The sequence below is a fragment of the Pleuronectes platessa genome, chromosome 22, assembly GCF_947347685.1.
Source record: "Pleuronectes platessa chromosome 22, fPlePla1.1, whole genome shotgun sequence".
Lineage (NCBI taxonomy): Eukaryota > Metazoa > Chordata > Actinopteri > Pleuronectiformes > Pleuronectidae > Pleuronectes > Pleuronectes platessa.
In genome coordinates this window covers 5,284,876-5,309,916 of record NC_070647.1, presented here as the reverse complement: position 1 = coordinate 5,309,916, position 25,041 = coordinate 5,284,876, and the positions used below count along the sequence as shown (strand labels likewise).

The following is a 25,041-nucleotide window of genomic DNA, read 5'->3' as shown; positions in this document are numbered from 1 at the left end:
CGCGAGCTTATACTGACATCATCCACTGGAGGGCAGCAAAGACCACGGAATATATGAAAGTCCACTTTCTGTGATTGTTTCTTAAAGGATCTCTAGCTCTCTTTGTATCCGTCTGTCTGTCTGTCTGTGAGTCTGTGAGTCTGTCTGTCTCTGTGTGTGTGAGTCTGTCTGTGAGTCTGTCTGTCTCTGTGTGTGTGAGTCTGTATGTCTGTCTGCCTGCCTGCCTTTCTGTCTGTCTGTCTGTCGGTCCTAGATAACGCAGATTCACACTCCAACACAAGGTAGCGGCAGTGACGCTGGCTGTTATTCGCCTACGATCAGAGCGAAGTAGAAAAAGAAGAACATCAACAAACATGGCCGACAGGACGGGCAGCTATGCCACAAGAAAGGGCCATCGGGCGATCTGGGGTCAGGAGACCGAGCACAGCTTGATAGAAATATGGCAGGAACACCAGTGTCTGTTCGACGTGTCCAGTTCTCAGTATCACAACCGAGTGGAGAAGGAGAAGGCGTGGAGGGAGATCGCTAAATGTCTGCAGCAGCCAGGTACGGTCCTTATGTTGCATTGGGATGAACATGAGCTACTCAAACCATTGCTGCTGTCACAGCTGCACTGGGATGTATACTGTACATAATGTTAGATAATTGTAAAACACAATAGAAGTAGTGGTAGTTTACTAAATAGCAGTATGCAATAGTCGTAGTAGTAGGAGTATACTAAATATAGTAGTATAATAGTAGTGGTATACGAAATAGCAGTATACAATACTAGTAGTAGTAGTATACAGTAATAATAGTATACAAAATAGTAGTACCAGTAGCATTCTAAATAGTGGTTTACAATAGTAGAAGTAGAATACTAAATATTAGTTGTAGTAGTATACTATAGCATACTAAGGATAGATTAAAATACCCAAACCAAATTCTGGAATGCAAAACTGGTGATGATACATTTGCTTTCTTTTATTTCTGTAAATGTTTGCCCTGCAGTTCAGGAGGTGAAGACCAGGGCCACGTCGCTCCGCACCCAGTACTCCAGGCTCATAAAGCCCAAACCCAACAGGGGCGAGATCAAACCTCTGACCCCAAGGCAACAGTGGCTCCTCAGAGCGATGGACTTCATCAAACCATATATTGTGCATCGTCCATGTGAGACCTCTGTAAGTTACACAGAATTAAAGCATGTTACCCAGTGTACAATGTGCACAAAATACAATGAAATACACACTTTACATGAGGGCTATTTGAACTCATTTTTGGGAGTTATGAAAACGTCATTACACCGTTGATGGTAAAGTTGAGAATAGTAGAATAATCAAATGATTAAGTGTCTCTTACACAGCAGTGATGTTGCCTGAACCCTTTCTGTGTCACCTCCTCCAGGTTGACGTGTCGCTCTGTGAGCTGGACGACTCAGAGGAGCAGGATGATCATTCAGACTCATTTGAATCAGCCCTCCTGTCGAGACCTGAGACTCCAGAGACCCTGATGCCCCGGGTGCTACGCTCGGCCTCCTCCTGCGAGTTGTCGGACGAAGGGGCTTCCCCGACGAGGGAACCTGCCCAATCGGCTCCAAGGGGAGTCAAACGCAAGGCAAGAACAGAGGACATCGAGCTGCAGAAGCTTTTGGTTTTAAAACAAATGGCGGCTAAAGTTGACGCCGATCACGCGGATGGGTTTACAACGTTTGGTTACCAGGTGGCATCCGAACTCCGCCTAATCAACGACCCGGCAAATCTCACAAGACTGAAAAGGCGAATCGTCAACTTGATATACGACGCCCAGGACTCTGAAAGGCAGCAGCCGCCAGCGGCACACAAATACAAACAGAACACCATGCCAACGCCACTGCTTCAGTCCAAGTCCTAGTGTTTTCAACCACCTTATAACTGTTTTATAGTCTTTACTTTTCCTTAATATATATTAATGCTCAAGTGTTTTATTTTCTATTTGATTCTATACATCATGGTTACTCTTTGTGTCACTTTTATTACTCCATTTACTTTCACAATATATGTTTGAAACCAAATTTACAAGAATATTCTGTCTACTGGACCTTTACACTAAGTACACACCACAGCTTTATTTGATTAACATAATGGCTGTATTCAAATTGTGCAAAATGTGCATACACACAACAAAAATGGCCAAAATGTTGCAGAGAGTTACTCGGTGGTTGAGGCTATATGTGTTCCTCCTGCCAGGGGACGAAGCCAGAAGGGGACACAAAGTAGTCACTCAGAAGGTTTCTTTGCTGCTCTGCTGTAACCGACGGGTCACACAGCAGCCTGTTCTCCACCGGCTGTAAATTCCCTGTGCCGTGATTTCTCCAGGCACCATCGACAATCATGTGATCAGTGGTCTGCCAGTCAGCGAAGCCAGGAGGTGCGTAGGCCTCAGATCTGCGCTCGCACAGGAAATTGTGGATGCACAGGGAGGCCAGGGTTATTTTCACCACCTTCTCCGGCTCCAGGCAGATGGTGGACCGGAGGACCCTCAGCCTGTTCACGAGAATCCCAAAGGCGTTTTCGGCCACCCTCCGTGCCCTCGTCAGCCGGATATTCAGGACCCGGTGAGAGTGGTCCACCTGCTGTGCAGGGTACGGCTTCATGAGGTCATTCCGTAGAGGGTACGTGTCATCACCGACGAACATGTACGGCATCAGCACGTGTGAGTTGGGCAAAGGCTCGGGTGGGGGAAAGTTGAGCAGGCCCCGGTCCATCTCTTTACGCAGGTCCGAGTCTTCGATTGGTGCAGTGTCTGACTCTCTGCTCTGCGTAGACACTCTTGCATAGATAAATTTGTAGTTTGCGTCCACAGCTGCCATCAGCACCAACGACAAGTTGCCCTTGTACTTGTGGTAGAGGCTGCTGTTTCTTCCTGGAGGTTGAATGTGGATATGTTTGCATTCCAGCGCCCCGAGGCAATGTGGAAAGTGCCATTTGGAATCAAAGTCCTGGGCAACTGTCCGCCATTCTGCCGCTGTTGATGGTGTCTAGTGATGGAAGGAAAGAACAGTTGCATTATTGATAGTCATAAAATGAAATTGTATTGTGGATGCTACATTTGTTATTGTTGAAACAGCCTTTCTACTTATTGTGATGTAAACTCTGGAGATCCACTGATTTTTTCACAATGGAAATCAGGGATTATTGTTTTCATTTTTGATATATGAACCTAAAAACTAGGGCTAATAACACTTGGTGTGTAGATGTAAGACTTTCAAAGTAAGATTTCAAGTCCACTGTTGCACTGTGGGAAATCTGGACAGTCCATTTTGCCAGAGGTGCTTACCTTCAGGAAGTCTTTCTTCATGACCCGGTGCAGAGCAGCACAGGTCTCCATGATGATCTGTGAAATCGTGCTGGTTCCAATCCTGTACTGCAACCGGAGAGACTTGAAGGTTTCTCCTACGTGAGAAAAGAAATAATTACACAGTGCACAGAAACAGACACTGAACAGCAACAGAGTGGAACAGTCACCGTCCTCTTTTAGAACGGCTTCTGTTGAACGAACGGATTGTAGCCACCATAATAATCGAGGTGGAGGAAACCGTTTCCAGGGTAACAACAAGCTGCACCAATCACAGGCGTCAATATAACACTCGGAAATTGTGGGTTCTACAGGAGCAGATAACATTGTTTGTGATAAGTCCAAATTGGATGGTTGCATATTGTGGCTGATAATCAAAACCTAACTTCTCCACGTGCTGGTTGGTCAATGAATAAAAAAAGGGGAGGTCCAAAATGTGTCTGGTGCTGTCACAGAGTGAAGACTGGTGGTTCAGCCCAGAAACTTTATTTAGATTCTTTTAAAACTGGAAAAGCCATCCTATCACATCATATCTCTGTCAGCAGCATCGCTTCATTAGTCACCAAGCAATATATTAAATAGATCTAAATCATATTTTCATTTTATTTATTTACTTGTGAATTGTCTCTGCTGTGATTTTTCCGTTTGTGCACATTTATGTATATCTATATTTTTGCATTAAAAATGTGAACACGTGACACCCTTTGCGCTTCCGTCAACAAACCCACGTGGCCTGATTACCATAAGTAAACAAAACAGATGCAACAATAGCACAGAGTGCACGCGACTCCTCACCTGTCACCAAGAAGCGCAGCGTCAGGGAGAGTCGCTCTCTGGGGGAAATGGCCAGTCTCATCTTGGTGTTCTGTTTGGTTATGAGAGGTTTGACCATCGCCAGCAACAGATAGAACTCCTCTGCGGTCATGCGCAGCAGCTTCCTGAAGCCAGTCTGCTCCTGGGTCTGTTCGCAGGGGAGACACAACAACCGATCAGGAGAGGGAGAGAGACTGTGTGTGTCTGTGTGTGTGTGTGTGTGTGTGTGTGTGTGTGTGCGTGTGTGTGCGTGCGTGTGATCACTGACCTCCAGCTCCCTCTGCAGAAGAGACAGTCCGGGCTGCACACGTCCGCCGCTCCTCTCCTTCACCCAAACTCGTTTCTTCTTCTTTTCGCGTCTACCCTCCGAAGAGATCATCGCGCAAACGACCAGCAGCGCTTGTTTCTGTCGGACGTCCATGGCTGGGGCAGCAGCGGTTCAGCAGCGAGCGAGTCATGTCCCGCGTCATTTCCGGTTTCACTTCTCGCGCGGTCTATCTTGACAAAGCGTGGTTTAGAGATCAGTTGTTAATTGAGAGTATTTTTTTTTTTACATGTTTAGAATATTTAGAATTACTTCACAGCATTTAAACAAATATAAGAAAGATTGATTTAAAATGTGTGTGAAAAAAAAACATTTGCATACAAAAACAAACATGGCATCTTTCAATCAGAAAAATAACAAGTACAAAGTAGTCGCCAAAGAAAGGAACAGAATACAACAGCAACAAAGGAAGAGAATAATTATGATTATGATCCTTAGAATAATAATGATAGTGATAATGATACAAGGGTGTGTGTGGGGGGGGGGGGGGGGGGTCGGCTTTATTTCAGTATCTTGTGTTAATTGGACAACCTTATAAAATGTCAAACAAGCTTTGTGGTTTTCTTCCTTTAAACTAACTCAAGCTTAAATTCAGTTAATAAAAACGATACACTTTTTGGATGATTTGTGAATGAGAATTTATTCTCATAGACAGAATCACATTATTTATTTATTTTCTAAATCCTTCTGCTCTCTGTTATGAAACTCAGCACATCCTATTCAACGAGCTTCTCAAGCCGGAAGTGGCTGTGATCCAGATTTTTCTAAACAAGTTGAAGCAGCTTTTAGTCTCTGTGCTGCAAACAAGTGTCTGATGGTCTTAAGATATAATGCTCCATCCATTGTTATGTACAAAGCCAGGTTGAAAATCTACATACCATCATCTCATTTTATTATATTCTTATTTTACTAATTTCTGTCTACTTTCTTTGTAGAATTTTTCACCTTCTACATAAATTGAGATTTATTTGTATATTCAGCGTATTTTAATCTCTTTACCTCGTTTATTCTACTTTTTTATAATCTCTTTCATTTCTGATTCAAAATCCATATCTTTTCTCTTGTTCTTTTTTTTTTAAATGTCACTGTACAACACCTGCTTCATTAATAAATGGCACTGCCTTGCATGACCTTTATGTTCCTTTTTTTAAATACAAATTTGGAGTCTTACATTTTCGGGTATCAACTGTTTTAGAGTAACGAAATCAAAAAGTTTTTTTAAAGATTCAATTTATCTTGATTATCACGGTCGTAACTTTTACTTTTACATGTGTTACTATTACAATTAGTATTGGTATCAGTGGGAAAGACATTAAATACCCATGATGGTCTGCTTCCTGTTCCCACTGGAGAGTTCAGTGCTTGTGGGCACAGCTGTCACTCATTAGGAGCGTCACCTCCACACCTCATTCTAATGAACACACTGTGACTCACTAAAGAATACAAGAAAAATGTAGGAAAATATCTTCTAAATTATCGAATCAACATCATCTTCAGACAGATTTAGTGGATTGTTAATGTTTTTAAAATGTTTTTCAGGAACTCCTTCCGGTTTTCCTCCATGTGTTTGATCCTGGTGACGCAGGTCATATCGTTTGGTGAGTATCAAGTTCTTTGTCTCACCGAGGTTATTGTTGAAATCAAAGTTTGTCACACAGACTTATAGAGAGATTCTTTGTGTGCACTTTCTTCCAGGAGACACGGATGATGCACAATTTTCTATTTGTTGGATGAGTAAGAACAAGGCTATGGAAAGGTAAAAGCTGTATGCAATGTTTTGCTTTTATTTGTAAAAGGTCATGCCTGACTGAGTGTGTTTTGAAATAGAGTCCCACGCCAAACCTCATTCAGAAAAACACAGTATTGTTTCTCTGCTAAGCAGCAAACTTGTAGCAATGGTAAAATGCTCCCACTGACTTATTATACTGCCCTCTTAAATTCGGCATTCATTTCAATTTATTTTATATATGTTCAATGATATTTAAGTCAGGCCTGTGGACAGAGCCATAATTATAACTTTAATCGCCTTGCACCTTTTCAACGCAGCCGCGACAAAGAGGACATATAAAAAAAATCAATGCCAATCAATACAATGTCATTAAAATCAAAGCCTTCAAACGATATGATACAAAATCTCAAGCCAATGACGGCAGATAGAATTATTTCATCTGAGAGTAAAGGTGAAACATTTTTACAAAAGAAATGTAATTAAAGATTCAGGTAGTTGCATTTTAGGGATATCTAGTGGTGAAGTTGCATATTGCAGTTGAAAACCCCTCCCCCTCCCCTTCCAAACCTGAAAGCGAACATGTGGCAGCCTTCATTTGTCATAAAAAGATTAAAAGGGTTTCAGTTTGGGCTACTGAAAAAAAACATGGCGGTCTCCGTAGATGTAGATTTCCGGAATGAAAAAATACATTAGTCATCTTCCACACATATCTACTCAAGTGGCTATGACATGGACACTGAACCGAAGATCAATCGGTCAGTTGTGGATTTAAATCAAGTCTGTGTTCATGTCAATAAGCACGGTAGCAATAAACGGACAATAATGTGCCAGTGCTGTGTCATCTTTTTATTCTTTCAGACACAATGGAAACCTCTGGCTGAATAGGACGACACTGAAGCCCATATGGAGGGGGGGTAGAGTCAACTCCCTGACGGTGCACCCGGCTGTAGAAAACAAGCTCACCCTGAAGTATGGAGGCGCCATTCACGCATGGACTGTAACTTTCTCTCCAAGTAAGCCTGCAAGCTTTGCAATGGTCTGACATTCATACTCACTAGGTGTATATTGTACTATAATATATTAAATAAATATATAATTTCTGTCACTTTAAGGTATAAGGCTCTCCAAGATCAAAGGTCTGCCCAAACCCCAGAGGCAACCAGAAAAAGCCACTGAGGTACTTTCGACACAACATTCATCAAACTACAGTTCTATATAGATATTTGGTCTCTCCCTGATTTAAAACTCATAATGTTACACATGTATCTTACTGTGTATTTTCCCTTTTCTCCCCCCAGAACTTCCTGGACTCGATGAGTCCCACTGACGTGTTTGCATGTGAAAGTGGAACAGTGTTTTTCTACCAGGATGAAGACTTCTTTCTCGCTGCTGGTGAGATTATTTGGTAGTTTGTGTTTAGTGTGTGCGTCTCTAAGTTATTTTGGGGTAATGTCGTATTTGTTGTATATCAATCACGTCTGAGGGTTGAGCCACTTTTAGCACAGTTTAGCATTCTGGGAAATTTGTGATTTCTGTTAGATGATAGATGAGATGATCAATACCCTCAGACATATTTATAGACCTGGTGTCTGTTGGTGTGTATTATTTGAATTTAAGGGGACTGTGCCTTAAGTGCAGCTCGGCATCCTCCAACCCTTTTTATGACTGACTTGCTGTCTTCTCTGGTCCTAGGCCACACTATGCGTCTCCCTGTCAAGATTGAGTCCAAGAGCTCCACTATGCTGCTGCTCTCCTGGGTGGAGAACGGTGTAGAGACCAACAACAACCACACTGTGACCCTGTACCGCACTGATCCCACCTCCTATTCCATAATCGGCATGGACTCTACTGAACTGGACCACTACCACCTCATAGCTCTGGACTCCTGCAGCCCCTATGTGGCCTGTGTGGAGATTGCAGGCTCTGACTCCTTCATCTGTATCTCTGCTCTCACTGGTACGTACTGGTGCGGATTTAGAGGACATCCTGAAAGGGCCAGTTCACACAAATGACATAAAATAAATGTAGATTGTTGAGCTGAACCTTTTTTAAATAGTTTTCTTGTCTCTCGAATGTATTTTTCAACTGTTGGTAAAGTGACCTACCATATGTCTGAGAGAAGATGACCACAATGGACAAAGGTATAGAATTGTCGCTGTAATGTCAGGTACATGTATTATTTGGTTAATGGGCTAATGTGCAAAACCCCCAGGATGTTTCCAAGATTACAAACAGAGATTCAGCCACAGTTTCCCTCTCAGGTTGTGTTTTCAGTATTTTTAAACGCCTTCACAGTCTGTTCTCGTTTTTCTTCCAGACCCAGACATTCCAAAAGACTTTGAGGTGATGTCATGGAACAGCAGCAGCATATCGTTGTCGTGGGACTGTCCCGAGAACCTTAAGTACTCTCACTTCCTCCTGACCACCTTCTACCTTAACGGCACCGACCACGTCACGGAGGAGGAGCGCCTCTGGTTGAAGGAGGAGGGCTTTGCGTTCACCCTGTCCGGCCTGAAGCCCTGCAGCAGGGTCAGGTTAGGCCTACAGACCGTTTGCCAGTTAGGGCTGAAGTCTCAATACAGCGAGATGATCCTGAATGAGGGAAACTCTGGTGAGTCCTGCACAGACGTCATGGACTGACTCTATGAGCTATCGCTGGATTTATGATTTATAGATGTATATTGTGGCTTTCCTGATCTCAGTAAAGATTTTCAGTGTCTTGTCACTCCGACTGCTACTTGGAAACACTTTTTGGGTATTTTTACATATCCAAAGAAACCCAGGAAACACTGAAACATTGTGAGAGTTGCAAATTGTTTTAGATTTAAAGATATTAAACCACAAAGTCTGTTTGTTTTATGAATTAGCTCTGATGAGGCAGGACTTAAAGCATAAACCACCTTTTATTAATTGGCTCTAGATAGCAGCTCTATGAGTATTATGATATCTTCACACTGTAGAGCTGAACAGATGTTTTCTCTGCTCCTCAGTCTACTCCAACATCTGGGCCTTGACTCAGTCGTCGTTTGGCCCCGACAACTACACCCTGAGCTGGGAGGTGACCAACGCCTCGTTCATCTCCAGGTTCCGAGTTTACAACGACGAGGCGCTGCAAGGCACCACACTCGAGACCAACTACACTGTGGGGGGGCTGTTACCATGCGAACAGTACGAGGCCAAGGTGGAGGCGCTGTGCGGAGAAGCTGTGCTCATGAGCACCAAGACGGTCACTGCGCACACAGGTAACACAGAGGCCGACCGGAGGAGGGACAATGAAAATACTAATTTAGTTTAAACTAAATTAAATAGATACATACTTAAGTAAAATAAATTACAGTCACAAATATGGTACAGAGTAAAGCACACATTCCTCACAACAGATCAGTCACTTCCAATTTCCAATGCCTCTTCAATTTCACCATTTTTAATAAAGTCCCAAAACATCTCCCAGATACAGTAAAATTGAGAGATTGAGTGTCATTTAGTTGGATAATACAAAATTGTATTTAGAAACATTTGCGCATTTAAGAAAAGTTACTGAGAGACTCTTTGCCGAGTTATATATTCTGTTCCGTCATAAATGCGTAACATTTCCACATTGCTATATGTAGTGCAGCTATAGAGACTGAGTGGTTCCTTGTAGTCTAACCATAGTGCAGTGTGAGGAAAGTATAGCTATTGTTATGAGCAGGATCTTCAGTATCCAGCAGCTGAGCTTCTGGTGAGAGGTAACGAAGAATAAAAACTTTTACTGGTGCAGACTTTTCAAAGTCCACTTCAACTACTATACACAGTTTTATTTATTTTTTTGTGGCTGCCTTGTAGTTTGGCCAACCAGCGTGCAAACAGAGGATGGAGTGTAGGGGTCACAGGAGAGAAATATGGCAGTGAAGTATATGTTTGTTTCAGCAGCTCCCCACAATCCAGCCATTTTTTTAAAGATTTTCTGTGTACAGTACAATAAATAGAATGTATCTTTAAACTGTGTATCAAGGACCCTATGGCGTGTCTGAGCTCTCCTTCCGCTCTAACGACTCCACCGCTGTGTGGACGCCCGGCACCTCCAAACAGTCGGCCATGGCCTTCCTGTATGAGCTGTCTCTGAAGAACGGCACGGCCATCAAGAGCAGCCGGGTGGCCGACGCCCAGCTGCACCTCCCCAGGCTGGACGAGGGGATGACCTACGTCCTGGACGTGTGGGAGGAATGTGACGGAGAGTGGGAGTCCGAACATTCTCAGCTGTGTTTCCAGGGAGCCAATACCTCTCTAGGGTTCCTTCTGAGGTCCGCTGGAGCTTCTGGACCTGGTCTGGACCTAGGTCAGTCCGAGGCTCTTTCCAACAGGACGTCTGTAGTTTTGTGGTGTTGTTATTTTGACCCACTAGTTCCATCCATCTTGTCATCGAGATAATCCACCGAACGCTATGAGTGATAAACACGTTTTCAAGACAGTTACAAAAGAAAAAAACATTTATCTTTTCTGAAATGTAGTTCCACATCTGATCATTATGTACATTATCTTTCACAGTAAACCCAACTTCTCTTATTTCCTGTTACTGTAGAGCTGGAGTTCGACTTTGACAGCCTCGTGATGGTGGTACCCTGGTCACTGCCCGAGGATCTCCAGGATGAGGCCTCAGAGCCAAGAGAGGAAATGAAGAAGATCTTCATAGACAAGGTGTCACCCTCTGCAGACTCTGTTTTCATCCTAATCATTTGCACTAATAGTTTATATCCAGAGGAGACTTATGGCGTCATAGCAACAATGAGAACTCCTATCTCACTCAAGTCTGAGATTTACACCAAACTAATGTTTTTTTGAAATGACAACTCTGGGAAGTGAAGCCCCCTGGTGGCTCGCTGCAGTATAGAACATAGAACTCCTGTGTTGGAGCTTTTTGTGGCTTTCTGTTTTGTACAACTAGTTGAATTCTAACTTTTAGAACTTTTCAGTAAGTTGTTGGTTGAAGACACTGGACCCCAGGCGATTTTACATATGGGTCAGAGGACATAGGTAGAAATGGACTTTTATTTCCCGGCAGAACATTCACTCCTCAGGTGCCTCAGTGGCTTTTTGATTTCTTTTTTTATACTTTTGCTTTTCTAATTGTGTTTGAGGACAAATCGCCCCTACTCCCTTTCTTTGTTAACAGATAGGACATGGGGAACATTAGCTTACTTCTGGTTGATACACTTAAACCCAGCAATTATTTCCTTAAGTTAGTTTACCACTTTAGTTCTTGTAATATTTCACCTTTGGATGTTTGTGTCTGCAGCTGTTGGAGCTGTTGAACGATTTCGACCCGCCGGCGCGTGTGGAGCTGGCCAACTTCCAACCTGCAGAGGATCCAGACAAGACAGAGATTCTGTTTTTGTCCTTTGACGCCTCTCAAACGGATGTGGACATTCCCCTTTCTGTGGACGAGCAGCTGGATCACATTCGCTCTCTGAACGTGACCAACATCACAGTCAGAGACGGGGTCATTCACTGGGACGGTGGGTGATGATGGTGAAAACCAGTGTACTCTGGTTTAATGTCACTGTCAGCCCCACATTTCTATTAATACATCTTGTCAATTCATAATCCTCTGATTTGCTTTGGCTTTTTTATTTTGCCAGGTCAAGATCTGTGTTCTGCCTCCATACACAAATTGTGTCCCCGTAATTCTCTGTGCATCAACACTCTGGGCTCATTCACCTGCGTGTGCCAACATGGATTCTACGACGTGAGCGCTGTCAGCGAACCTCGGATGGCTTCAAACCCAATCTGCAATGGTATAATTGCCCCTTTTTTTTAAGATCACTACATTAAGATGGCCATCAATACTCTGATATTAACCAGATTCAGACACAGAAGCAGTTGTAGGCATTTCTTCTCTTTTAAAATATCTTTTAGAATCCGTTTTATTTTGTTTCAGAATAGTTATCTTAATAGGTTTAGGTGTATGGTTTGTTATTTTTATTTATTGGTTCATAGTCTGTATGGTACCGACCTGAGCAAAGTGAATTTCACTGCCTATTTATATCTATCTGAAGACTATAGTCTGAATGAGATATCGTCCAAGTGGAGTTTTCACAGGATTTGTCAACATCAAAAATCTAAAGAAGTTTTAGCTTTTGCAAAAATTAGAAAGAAAAAACTAAGAATGGTAAAACAAACAGTACTCTGGTATTAAGCTGTTACAGGTTGGGGTAAAACACTATCAAGTAATCATGCGAGTCTAAATTAGACCATGCTCTGTTCATGTAAACTGGAATATGGATGGAATATTCTATTAGGAGCTCATATAAACACTATAATCAATAATATCTTACTCTGAATAAGGTCACTAGTTGCAATATGTGTCCATGTTAACAAATTCCAATTGACCTATAACTAGGAGCAGGGAGAATGTGATTGGTTTGTGAAGTAAATGTACGAACATGGCCGTCTTAAAGCCAGAATATCATCCTAATGGAGATGTTTATAGACGTTTTGGTTACTCGATAATCTGCTCTCTTGAATCCAGAATGAATTCTATCACACTGAAAGGAATTGACAGACATGCAGTAAATTGGCCACTAGAGGAACTGCCTGTTATAGTGTTTAACATTTAGTTATAACTGTTGTTACTCTGTTTAAACCACAAAAATGGAATCAGTATTGGTGTCCACAGTGAGTGTGTGTCCCTACCCTCCCTCTGTTCCCCTTGTCTTCACACAGAAAATGGCCTTTTCAGCCAGTGTCTGGACAAACTCATGTCGGGTGGAATAGCGAAACCCTACCTGACCTCTTACATCGGAGGAAAGGTCGACGTGAGGCTGAACGACGGGCGCTGCTCCGTGGACGAGAGCGACACGTTCTATTACTTTCGCACCTCGCGGAAATCGTCTGCATGTGGAACAGAGAGGCGGGTGAGTGACTGGGCTCAGCTGAAGGTTCTAAAACATCAGCTTGACAGATTGTGTACGAGGATGTGAGGGCAGATGAAGTACTATAAGCTGTATGTATGTTTAGAGAATATTCACACAAAATATACCCCTATTATCTTATACTGGAGTGGGAATTAAAGGTAATGCATAAAAAAACCGCAAAGATAAAGTTAGACATTTCATCAATTCAGACCTGCCTTTATTCACAATTCAAAAAGCAGGAATTGAATCAGCACTGATCTGGGACCAACTGGAGATAAACTATTAAATCTTCTGGCCTGTCCTTATTCTCTTGATACTTAAACCAGTGACTCTCAGTACAAATACCGAGCCCTGATCCAGGGTCGTACGCACAGTGTCATCTGATATCTAGTGTAGTTTTTTTGTATTTAATTAATTGCAAATGAGTTAATTAAACGGACTAGAGGAAGGGATCTTACAAACAGTGGTGGGGAGAGGGGGCCGATCAGCCCGTATGCTAATTTAAGCCGTGATCGAAGTGTACAGCCACTGTGATTCTGTTGGGTCCAGGTGAACAAAACCCACATCGAATACCAAAACACTCTGATCGTGACCCTGACCAAAGAGGAGAAGATTACCCGGCGGGACCTAACGGTTGTCTGGAGGTGTGTCTACCCTCGACATTATATTCGCAAGGCACAAGTCGGCGTGGATATGGAGTGGTGAGTCATATTACATACTCCAGCGTTTCCACACTGTATAATTTCCCTAAACACATCAGACTCTTTGTTTGAATAGTAGCATATAAGAACTCCTTTTTAGTTTTGTTTTAACCATCCCCCAAACTCGTCCCGTCTCTTGTCGCAGGCTTTCCTCTCACTCCCTCGTGGAGTTGAACTCATCACTGCAGCTGTACCTGACCATGACCCTCTTCACCGACGAGTCGTACACAACAAGCTACACGCACATCATATCCCTGGAGCCGGAGGACATACTGTTCTTCCAGGTGGCTCTGCAGACCAACAACACGTTCGCCTCGGATGTGCTGCTGCAGGTGGACTCTTGCTGGGCCACCGAGAGCACCGACCCACAGGACGCCGTCCAGGGTGTTCTGCTGCAGGATGGGTATTCTTGCAATGTGACTGGCTCAAGACCAGTTTATCAGTTTCTTTGCCTCACAGCATCATATCCTGCCTGCTTTGGTTGCTTTGAGTGACAGTGAGTTTCCTCCTCTTTGCTCCAGGTGTCCCGTTGACGACACGCTCTACTGGCTCTCCGTTAACGGCCGGGAGCAGACGAGCAGATTTTCTGTGCAGATGTTCAACATGCCCAAAGGGTTGCACATCTATATTCACTGCCTGGCCAACATATGTGCTCACGATCAAGACTGCACAAAGGTAAACTGACAGCTTGTCACAGTTGAATATATTTTACAAGTCCATACCTGCCGTTTAATAATCATTCCTATTATCTAGATTCTTTGCACGGTGTGATCAAGTTTCACTGCACCTCCTCCTCCAGATATGGTCTCAACAATCTGATTGTATTTCAAACACAATGACTGCTGGGTCCTTTTTTTGTCCAGACGGCTTGTTCCATATTTAAACCAGGAACAGCGGTAGTCCTGGAGCCATATGCGGGCTTGTTTGGTTCAGTGTAAACAAGTAGAGTGATCAGTCCAATTCTATTTCCCTAAACTTCACACATTTGTTGTTGCTGTAGAATTGCAGCAGCAAGCCGCGCAGCAAGAGATCAGTGTTCCAGACGGAGAATAAGGGGAAACCTGGCGCTGTAGTGTCTGCTGGACCTCTAATTGTCATCAATAGAGAGATGTCAGGAGACCGTTCTTCTCACTGTGAGTTTGTCTTACTGCATCACGATCTGTCTTATCTCCAGTGGGTGGGTGTTCACTGCAGGACGGTTTGATCTGAGGTTCATTCATTTTTCTGGAGCTGATGTTAACCTAATGGGGTGAATGTGCTCACATTTTGCACATTTAGGGTTAAGGATAACATTTCCCGATGTAGTTTGTCACAGATTTTAGTTTCTATTTGGAATGTTTTGATTTTGAAAAATGAGCCAAAATTGTATCCCATTAAAAACAGATCTGTTATACAGTCGGGTTTGAACTGCATGTTAAATTAACAGACGCAAATACATAATATGTACACTTTAAATACAGAGTTGTTGAAAGTAATTTTCTCCATCTGTTTTGCAGGGCCAGAGCACACGAAGATGATGTTCATTGTGGCCGGATTAATGGGCTTTTTGGGCATAGCCATGCTCTCAGTGATCGCAATCAAGGCAATCATGACTTATTATAAACAGCGTCAGCAGTAATAAATGACTTTAAACATTCTGAGGATGAGTCTTGTGTACTTATGACTGTTCACCACAAAACAATGAAAACAATAGTTATTGTTCAAAACGGTTTTTTTTTTAACTTATTTTACACAATATTTCTCAGATTCATTTTTCATGATCTTCAATCGAAAGCAAAAATGTCCAAATGGTGTTGAGGGAGTATTCCTTAATGATTGTGTTGCAAGACTATGAGGATATGGTGATAAACTTCAGGTCAAATGTTTTATAACATTTCTATTGTCCTCGGTGTTTGAGAAATTAAGCATTGAATAAATATATTTAAAAAAGGACTATATTCTTAAATCCTAAATGAAACGAGTTAAATTTCTTTAACTTTGGAAACTTTGCTTGGCAGTGGAGGTTTTTATAAACGTGTTTCTCTTGTAGGACAATTTTAACTTCTTTCAACCTATAGTCAAGTTTATTTAAGAAGCACATTTTAAAGAACAGACAAACACAGTAAAGTTAAATATAAGGGCATGAGAAGTTTATAAAATTAAAAAACTAAGGCCACTCAAGTTTTAGACACTGTGGCTCTGGTTTTAATAAAGTCGTGTCAAATTTAAGGGAATTTAACAGAGTGGAAATATTCAAATGAAAAATCTGTCAGGTATCCAGGTTATTATAGCCTGTTAATAAAAGGTATCTTGATATATTAACATGGTGCAATTGTGAGACGACTATTAAATGTAAATAAGTGGGATGTCTTAAATTATATATTGGAGCTTGTGTCAAGTACATTGAAGGTGACATTTGAAGTCTTTATATTTGTTATAACACATGCTCCATTGTGTTTCTCTTTTAAAACATCTGATTAAATGAAATACTCAGTTAAAGAACATAATTTTAGACGTGCTCACTTACACAAGCTTCCATGTTTGGCAGCAAGGTGGCGCTGTGGTAATCTGATTTCAAAACTTCATAGATCAACGTCACGCGAAGAAGAAGACCCTGTGCGTCACTTCCATTTTCACTCAACAATGGCGTCCTCCACGACGGGAGACGGCGTGAGTGAAACACAAACTGCGAAAAAGCCTAAAAATACTAAAAACGAAGGTGAGTCCCTGATGCTGTGGATTTACAAACTGTCTCCTGACCACCCGACCGTCGACTCTGTGTGAAACATGGCGGAATGGGACTGCTCATCCCGGTGTTTAGATGTCGGGTTGTGAGACACGCGACTGGAGCTAATAAGTGTGTGCTGAACTGGGTTGTAAACATCTGGTATTATGTCATGTAACTCTCCAATGGAAAACTAACAAGCAAACCGTGTATACTCTTCAAGTCTTTGAGCTGTAATGTAAGTGATCTTGGATCATATTGAAAAAAAAATCGCATTATCGCCTCTGCAAACTAGGACATGTGTCCTCTGCTCTTTGCTTGTCCGCATCAAACCAGGCAGTTTATCGTCGCCTCGCTGTGACCTGGTTAAATTAACATACAGGATGTTTATATGTCCTACTTGTCAGTTGCTCTGTGATCAAGTATCACATGTGGCTGCCACAGTCCTCAGCTGTCTCTGTGAACCATCCATCCTTAAAGTTCACTTCACTTTCTATTTGAAATTGGAGTTCTGGTGGTGATATATTTATGTACCTAAAATAAAAAATGAGTTGATGGCCTTGTTTAATGTGTATTTCTATTATGGTTTATAATGTCATTATTATGGAGGAGTCTGTTTGAGTGACATGGAGTAAAAACATCTTGGTTCCGATCTCTGTGTCATCCAGGGGATGAATCTGACCTCCTCACAGTTCCCGATGGATGGAAAGAGTCGCCCTTCACCAAAGATGACAACCCCCGGGGTCTCCTGGAGGAGAGCAGCTTCGCCACCCTCTTCCCCAAATACAGAGAAGCCTACCTGAGAGAGTGCTGGCCGCTCGTGGAGAAGGCCTTAGGAGAGACTGTAAGTTTCCTCTTGGAGCACAATGCACTAAAAAAGACCCAAACACTCCATGTTGTACTGGAATAAATATGGTCGCTTACATAGATCCATAAATGAAGTCAGATACTGACTCCATTTGTATTTTCTACTTAATAGATTATGAAACCATCTCATCTCTTAATTTTGTGCATGATTTTATTAATTGTTAGATTCTTTGGACATTAAATGCATATTGTGGTTGCTGCAGTTTGGGTCACATGAGGTGGAGGACATGGACAGATGTTTCAAAGTCATTAATCACTGTGCCACTCCAGCTGAAATATAAGTAAATCTGAATAGAAACATGTTATCTTTCCTTCCTCATCAGACTATGTTGTAGTGTACTATGTAGTTCAGCTATTGCTTCTTGAATTCCAGCCGTTTTAATCCTGTGTGATGTGGATTATGTTTCTCTCAGCACATAAAAGTGTCTCTGGACCTGATTGAAGGCAGCATGACAGTTAACACCACCAAGAAAACGTTTGACCCGTACGCCATCTTAAGAGCCAGAGACCTCATCAAGCTGCTGGCCCGGAGTGTCCCGTTTGAACAGGTGATGATCACTATTCTCGCACACAGGATATGTTGGGTTGTGGTCTACTGATAAAAGTGGTTTAACATTTTGTTTTTTGAAGCTCACACTGATTAGTAAAACACTCACAGCAGTAAAAACTGTTGTGGTGCCTGATTATTACGTTGCTCGGTTACCCCCTTCATGCTGTTGTTTTTACTTCCAGGCCGTTCGGATATTACAGGATGACGGGGCCTGTGACATCATCAAAATTGGAACCCTGGTTAGGAACAGAGAGCGGTTTGTGAAGCGAAGACAGCGGCTGATCGGTCCCAAAGGTTCCACCCTAAAAGTGAGGACCATACCAGTGTTCAGCTTTTATCGAACACCTATTATATCTGTCGGGCTGCAGCACTTATACTTTCTTTATTTGTTCTTGACCCCAGAATTAAGACTATGGGCTCCAGTAACTTAATTCTATCACTTCAAACAACAACAACAATAAAAGCAAGATCACATTATATTCTTATTGGTTATATCTTCAGATATGACCTATGAGCAGGTATTCTAAAATATTAAAGAAGGCTGAAGTGCTTAAACCCTTCCCAGTAAAGTATTTGCTTTTATTCAGAAATATTCAATATTCGAATCTAAATACTAAGGTATTTGTTATTTATTTATTAAGCATTGTAAATTTAAATAACAATTGAGCTCAGTGTGAACAACGTCTCAGTTTTTACGGGGTTCTTTCACTTTACCTTGTCTCTGGTGCATTTCATTGTAAATCCCTCTAGGGGGCAGCATTTCCTCTAATAGGCCACAGTATCTGACTATCAATGGAACAATTAATCAATGCTGTTAACTTTGCTCTCCTGTTTCTTCCATCCAGGCATTAGAGCTGTTAACCAACTGCTATGTGATGGTGCAGGGCAACACAGTGTCGGCCCTGGGGCCTTACAACGGCCTGAAGGAGGTAAGAACCCAGCTCTGACTTCTGGTTGAAGTTAATCTACTTATCTATTGAGCCTACCGCTTATTAGATATTGAACATTAATATTGAAATCAGAATAGCACATTACTCAAAAAAATGAGGATGTAGAATCATTTAAATCATATTTTTTCTCCTTTGTTCAGGTTCGCAAAGTTGTGTTGGACACGATGAAGAACATCCACCCCATCTACAACATCAAGGTACGTTCAGGCTGCTGAAGGAAACGTAGCTGCTCAGAGGCGTTCTGCCACAGCAGCAGTACTGGTCCGACTTGCACAGGCTGCCTTCATGCCCAATGAGGATATTTTCCATCCTTGTTCTTGATGTCGTGACAGAAATAAATCTCTCTGGGTTGTACGCCAAGGCTGGCGCGATCTGGAGCTGAGGGCATGAGAAAGGCACATGTGTACTTCTGTAGTGACAGCCAGTGTTGATGGTGCATCACCAGCGAAAGGTCCCATTTTGTCATGCACTCACTCCTCGTCCCCTCTTTCCTTACTGGTTTGTTTGGCCTCATCAGACGCTCATGATCAAGCGGGAGCTGTCCAAAGACCCTGACCTGCGGGTCCAGAGCTGGGAACGCTTTCTGCCCACGTTCCGCCACAAGCACCTGTCCAAGCGCAAGCAGCCCAAGAAGAAGAGCGTGAAGAAGGAGTACACACCGTTCCCTCCAGCACAGCCAGACAGCAAGGTCAGCACACGCTTGTCACTCCATTCCCCAAAACTACCTCAGCATTGTCTAATGAAGAATAGTTGGATTGTTTTTATCAAGTAGCATATCACATACACTCAAATTTGTACTGTGCCATAAACCACTACCACATGTATTTTATAAGTCAAGATGATCAAAATCCAAAAATGCAATTCATTGTAAACTATTAATAGAAGGAGCTGAAGGAAAAATCCTGTAATTATTCAAACATGTTTTAACATTTGTTTATTCTTTTGTAGGTTGACAAAGAGCTGGCCACCGGAGAATTCTTCTTGCGTGAGAGCGTGAAAAAGAGGAAGAAGATGGAGGAAATTAAGGTGAGTCAACCCGGAGTGTGTTCACACGACTGAGACGACAGCAACAAAGTCCAGCCGTCCTCGAGCTGGGGTTTTACAAAATAAAACTCAATCAGCTCTGAGTATGAAGGATCTGATGGAGGCCCGGCCCACGAGTATTATCAGGGCTTCAGAGTATTAAGGGGGAGAAAGAAAAAAGTTGTCAGAGAGCAGTGTCTAATTAAATGTGGAATTATAAACCTGTAAAATACTGCAGTGACTCGTCCTAAATGCAGAAGAAATTATTACATGTTGTGAGAAGTGACTGTCATTGTTCCTCTTTCTCAGGTCAAACAAGCTGAGGCGCTGACCAAGAAGCAGGAAGAACGGAACAAAGCTTTCATTCCTCCGAAAGAGAAGCCTTTAATGAAGAAGACCGCTAAAGGTAGAACTGCAGAAACGAGCCTTTATCTGAAATACAAAACGTGTCTGAAACTGATAGTATGACTCACCCCCGTTCTGACTGTGTCACAGCTCCTACAGACGGAAAGCTGGACATCAATGCCATCAAGGAGAAAGTACGACAGGCCAAAACCAAGAAGCTGGGAGCTCCTCCGCTGAGCCCAGCTCCCCCTCCCACAGACAAGAAGAAGAAGAAGAGCAAATCGAAAAGCAAAAGCTAATCCCAGGCCGACCACTCCACTGTCGTTACACATGTGATGTGATACGTGTTGGACGGAGTAAGGACTCACAGAGAGGATGGAGTGTCAGACAAGCTGTGTGTGCTTCCACCTAAACACACAAACTGTCACAGATGTTATTTTGAGCAATTTTTGTTGTGATGAATTTCTTTTTTATTCCTGTATATTCTCTCTCTGAAGACCAAGTGTTTGATACTCCTGTTTCCCTCACCTGTTGTCTCTTCTATTGATCACAATTGCCCAGAGTTTGTTAGGTCAGGTCAGTATTTAAATATGGAAAAATATATTTTCTTCTTTAATAAAGACTGGTGTGTGTACAGGAGTTGGATCAGACAAACAAAACTTGCCTCTTATTTTGATGCGTCAGGGCTGCAGACAGCCAGTGGCCAGAGACAAGAGAGACATCCTAGTGAATGTTATATCACAGTGATGACTTGAGGTAATTTCCTCAAATGTGGTCCATATGTTCAATTGGATTAAAGGATGACCTGATACGATTTGGTGGTCAAAGGTCAACGTCTCGATGTTCTTGTGAGCGTGATAAATCAGTAACAGACATTGGAGAATTGTATCACATCTGGCACCAACATTCTTATATGAATCTGGAAATAAATGATGTGGGAAACTGAACTGGTTTGAGGAGACGTGGTTTATTTTTGATTTGCTCAGTTGTCAGAGATAAATGCACCAACCCAGATCTCTTAAAGAGCAGCAAAACTAATTCTATCACTGGAAGGAGTAACTTCTTATCCCTAATTATCTAGAATCAGACATTTCATGAACTATATTTACTTACACAATAATAAGTTCAGTACATATCCACAAGGAAGGTTGAGGGTGGTACGGTACAGGGGATATGGGAGAGGGAGTAGTGAGGACTGGGTTAGATAAGGAGGCATTATATTTTTACCATCTACAAAGAGTACGTACAGACATTCACTATAAAACACACTGACTCAGAGAGGAACTGATTTGATTTTAGTGGTCAAAAGTCACACAGTCATGGTGGCATCAAACCTGTTCTTGTCGTCTTGAATGAGATTTCTCAATATCTTCATCTTAACACGACTCTGATGTTCATGTTGCTCAAGTGTAAACGGAGGAGACTATTCATAGCAGAAGACGTCAGGGTAGCGGTAGTGGAGAGCAAACGCTGTGATGAAGGTGAGGAGGAGACCCATGGGCCGGACAATCAGAATATTTAAGTAGTCCGGGTAATGCGAAGCCGAGGCAGGGGCTCCCGTTGGGGCTCCTGCTGGGGCTACCGCTGGGGCTACCGCTGGGGCTCCCGCTGGGCTCCGATTGTCGCCTGGAAACAGAAGAAGAGTAGGCTCCTTTTAGTTTGTAACATGAAAAAGTATAAGTGTGAATGGTTGTTGCTCTCAGAGCGTTGGGTGTACTCCACCCCTTTTTTCAGCCTTTTATTAATTGACTTGTTTGTGGCAGTCGAAACATTCTAAAAGGTGTGTTATTTTTGTGATGATTCCACGGGTCACCTCAAAAAGAGGAAAATATTTTACAAAAATATCCAAAAAGTGTTTTTTTAAATCAAAATGTAAAGGACTGGACGGAGTATTTGCATCACGTCCAACAGGATTGAGTACTCACGGCAGAGACGGTCCACACAGGAGCCTGAACATCCAGAGCAGGCTGCACCTCCAGACTCATATGGTCGCGCTGAGTCCATGTTACCCCTGCACGAGGGACCATCATCAAAGTTCAATCACTTTCACATATTTTAGGTAGAACATTTCTGTTGTGTGTGTGTGTCTGTGTGTGTGTGTGTATTAGCAGTAAAGCCATGTGGGTCACTGATGTCTTATATTTTTTTGGAGAGCAATGGATCTCTATCATACAGGGATTTAAGATACACCAGATTTTATATTCACTCACAATGTCTGTGCGTTAGTAGGATCCTTGTTGTTGATAATTTCATGTCATCGGTTGAACCAATTAATATCTACAACTCTAAAAGGTGTTGTTGGTAGTGTTCAACTCACGCTGTAGCATAGTTGCAGACGAAAACAACACCCTCCTTGGAAGTAAAGCCAGCGACACCACCTGGGCACAGATGTGCGGCACAACCAACCTTGTAGCTGCTTCCCCACACAACCTGGAAACAACATGGTAACATTGTAAATTGCAGACCAAATGTAAATGTAAGGTTCTTCTTATATGTAAAGCCTCAGAGGGTTTGTGATTTTTAATACAAATTGGGAAACACAGAATAAACACCTTATTTTTGGGGGACTAACCTGTGTATAGTGGCCACAGACTGAGTTGCATTTATTCCCCTGGTAGTCGTAGTCCTCCTTTTCATCCACCCATTTCTTAATGGCTCTCGTCGCATCAAATAAGGAGGGTGAGCCCGTCCATATGTTCTCCCCCACAGAGGAGAAGGCGGGATGCACACTGGGGTCATCTTTGAGTTTGGGGTTGTGTTGAAACATGCAGTGCTCTGCCCATGCTTTTGCAATGAGGGACAGGCCCTCATCCCAGGTCTGGATTAGCAGAGGCAGAAAAGATCAGTCAACCGTCCCTCATACTGAGCAGCTCTCAAAGTGTCTGCTTCACCTACCATGTACAGCATGTTACTTGCAGGAGGGCTGACAGACGACCGTGCCCTGTTGTGCTCCTTCACACATTGGTCAATGAACCCGCTGTCGGTTGTTTCTGGCAGCGAGACTGAAGACGCCCCAGAGTCCAGGATGATCCAGAACCACAGCCACACGAGCCCCACCGTGCTGCTCATACTTCAAAAGATCAACTTGCACAAGAGAAGGCACAGCAGCAGTCAAACTGTCACAGGAAATTACACAGTCAAGAGGAAGAGGATGTAAGAGATGTTCTGACAGGAGGTGTGTTAACTTATTTCATAGTTAACCCAGTCTTTATTTAAATAAGAATGTGATGCACCGCTGGCCTTTTTCACATCCTGTGTGCAATGAAGGTGTGAAATTCAGTGTGCTGAATCAGAAATGACAAATTAGTTGAGAAGCAGAGTGGAACATTGATTGCATACTAAATTATGAATTTAGTAGGTCGACTGTGTGTGTGTGTTTGTGTGTGTGATGAGGTGTTTTTGCAGTTTAATGCACCAAACCAGGAGGCAAGTCCAACTTTATTTGTAGGGAGATATTTCTTCACGTTAGCTTTTGTTTTTTTCACTTTCATTTCTATACTTCCCTGTGTTTGCAGCTCTTGTAAAAACATGGCTCATGTAACAGTAGTGTCAGTCTGTTGGTCAGCTCACCACTTTAGTCCAGAATTAATTATCACTGCTAAGTTTTAGAACATATATGGATGTAGAGTGTGTGTGTGTGTGTGTGTGTGTGTGTGTGTGGTCATTGCTCCTCTAATCCAGGTGGAGGCAGTGTAGGACCATCAAACAGTTGTGGTTTTAACATGGAAATAAGATTTAAAAAACAACAGTGAATTAAATAAGTTGTGTCAAATAAAGACAATATTTGACTGTGTGTGTGTGTCTCCATCAATATAAAGAGTCTGGGTCTCATCATGTTACTCAGGCTGAGAGCAGCGTCTATTCTCAGGTGTGATCCCACCACTGAGCGGTACGGGGGCTTTGACCTGCTCCGTCTCCGACCTGGGCCGGTGCACCCCTCCTCAGACGACCTGGTGGTCCTGGGCTCCCCCAAAATAACCATATCGATACCCAACTAAGTGCGGACAGCCGATCAGCACAGTCCGGTGCAGCTCAGAGCTCCAGAGCTCCACCGATCCTCCAGACTCAGCCTCCCGGACACTGGGATCACTGGTGCTCGCCACCGCACCCGGCGAAAGCTTCTTCCTCCAGAGAGGTGGAGAGGTGCTGCTACACTGTGACGTCATCAGGGGGATATACTCATGCCCCATCTGGTGGCAAAGATAGAAACTAAAAGTACAATTTTAATGTGACTGAATGGAGTTTAATTCCAGATCACTGTCAATTCTCTGAGTTTCTGTTTGAAGTATCTATACTCACACATTCACTCATACACTCACTCAGCAAACTAATCTAAACAGAAAAAAAACAACCAGACAACTAAAGACCAACAAATAAACATACACCTAAATGATAGAGCTCAGTAAAGTGAGTCTTAAACCCACAATACTTTCACTCTCACACACAGCTCTCAGCTCCACGCTCAGTTCGCCATGACAGAGAGAAAGAAAGAGAGAGAGAGAGAGATTGATTGATTATTTATTTAAGCCTCGGAAAACACATTGAGGAATAAGACCCTGGTGCCGAGGGTACAATACAATGAACAGTTAATAGAGAGGGCAGAGAGAGAGAGAGAGTGGAGAGAGAGAGAGAGAGAGGGGGAGTGGCTGCAGTTGGAGATTACCCAGGAGACAACTGTCTACATCAACAACCATTTGGTGGCTTGATCCTCAAGCGATCATGGACCTGATGTATAACTGCGGAGCGTCTGTGGACGACTGCAGACTCTTGCTTGTCCGATTGTCCTCCGAGCAGGGGGACGGCCTCTGCTTCTCTGGACGATTGGCAGC

The 25,041-nt window shown here is 42.8% G+C and overlaps 4 protein-coding genes and 1 long non-coding RNA gene across 5 annotated transcripts; 3 read left to right on the top strand and 2 right to left on the bottom strand.

Moving 5' to 3' along the window:
* Positions 1 to 88: 88 nt before the first annotated feature.
* wu:fb74b10 (uncharacterized) lies at positions 89 to 4,010 on the top strand. The gene is made up of 3 exons (XM_053415200.1): positions 89 to 546; positions 991 to 1,160; positions 1,384 to 4,010. Exons 1-3 carry the CDS (start codon positions 354 to 356, stop codon positions 1,867 to 1,869), a joined length of 849 nt encoding a protein of 282 aa, XP_053271175.1. The 5' UTR covers positions 89 to 353; the 3' UTR covers positions 1,870 to 4,010.
* LOC128428930 (uncharacterized) lies at positions 1,970 to 4,587 on the bottom strand. Its single transcript, XM_053415199.1, has 4 exons — positions 4,394 to 4,587; positions 4,108 to 4,273; positions 3,295 to 3,410; positions 1,970 to 2,995 (listed from the first exon to the last, which is right to left on the bottom strand). The coding sequence occupies exons 1-4, from the start codon at positions 4,544 to 4,546 to the stop codon at positions 2,183 to 2,185; spliced, it is 1,248 nt and encodes a 415-aa protein (XP_053271174.1). The 5' UTR covers positions 4,547 to 4,587; the 3' UTR covers positions 1,970 to 2,182.
* Positions 4,588 to 14,484: 9,897 nt separating this feature from the next.
* LOC128429025 (uncharacterized) lies at positions 14,485 to 15,410 on the top strand. The gene is made up of 2 exons (XR_008333859.1): positions 14,485 to 14,906; positions 15,270 to 15,410. It is a non-coding gene; the product is annotated as an uncharacterized LOC128429025 (long non-coding RNA).
* A 941-nt stretch (positions 15,411 to 16,351) lies between these two features.
* krr1 (KRR1 small subunit processome component homolog) lies at positions 16,352 to 21,159 on the top strand. The gene is made up of 10 exons (XM_053415191.1): positions 16,352 to 16,471; positions 17,146 to 17,321; positions 17,758 to 17,892; positions 18,077 to 18,202; positions 18,740 to 18,823; positions 18,985 to 19,041; positions 19,362 to 19,532; positions 19,793 to 19,870; positions 20,177 to 20,273; positions 20,363 to 21,159. Exons 1-10 carry the CDS (start codon positions 16,396 to 16,398, stop codon positions 20,509 to 20,511), a joined length of 1,149 nt encoding a protein of 382 aa, XP_053271166.1. The 5' UTR covers positions 16,352 to 16,395; the 3' UTR covers positions 20,512 to 21,159.
* A 1-nt stretch (position 21,160) lies between these two features.
* On the bottom strand, positions 21,161 to 23,383 carry glipr1a (GLI pathogenesis-related 1a). Its single transcript, XM_053415192.1, has 5 exons — positions 23,108 to 23,383; positions 22,785 to 23,030; positions 22,530 to 22,642; positions 22,138 to 22,223; positions 21,161 to 21,838 (listed from the first exon to the last, which is right to left on the bottom strand). Exons 1-5 carry the CDS (start codon positions 23,279 to 23,281, stop codon positions 21,636 to 21,638), a joined length of 822 nt encoding a protein of 273 aa, XP_053271167.1. The 5' UTR covers positions 23,282 to 23,383; the 3' UTR covers positions 21,161 to 21,635.
* Positions 23,384 to 25,041: the final 1,658 nt, after the last annotated feature.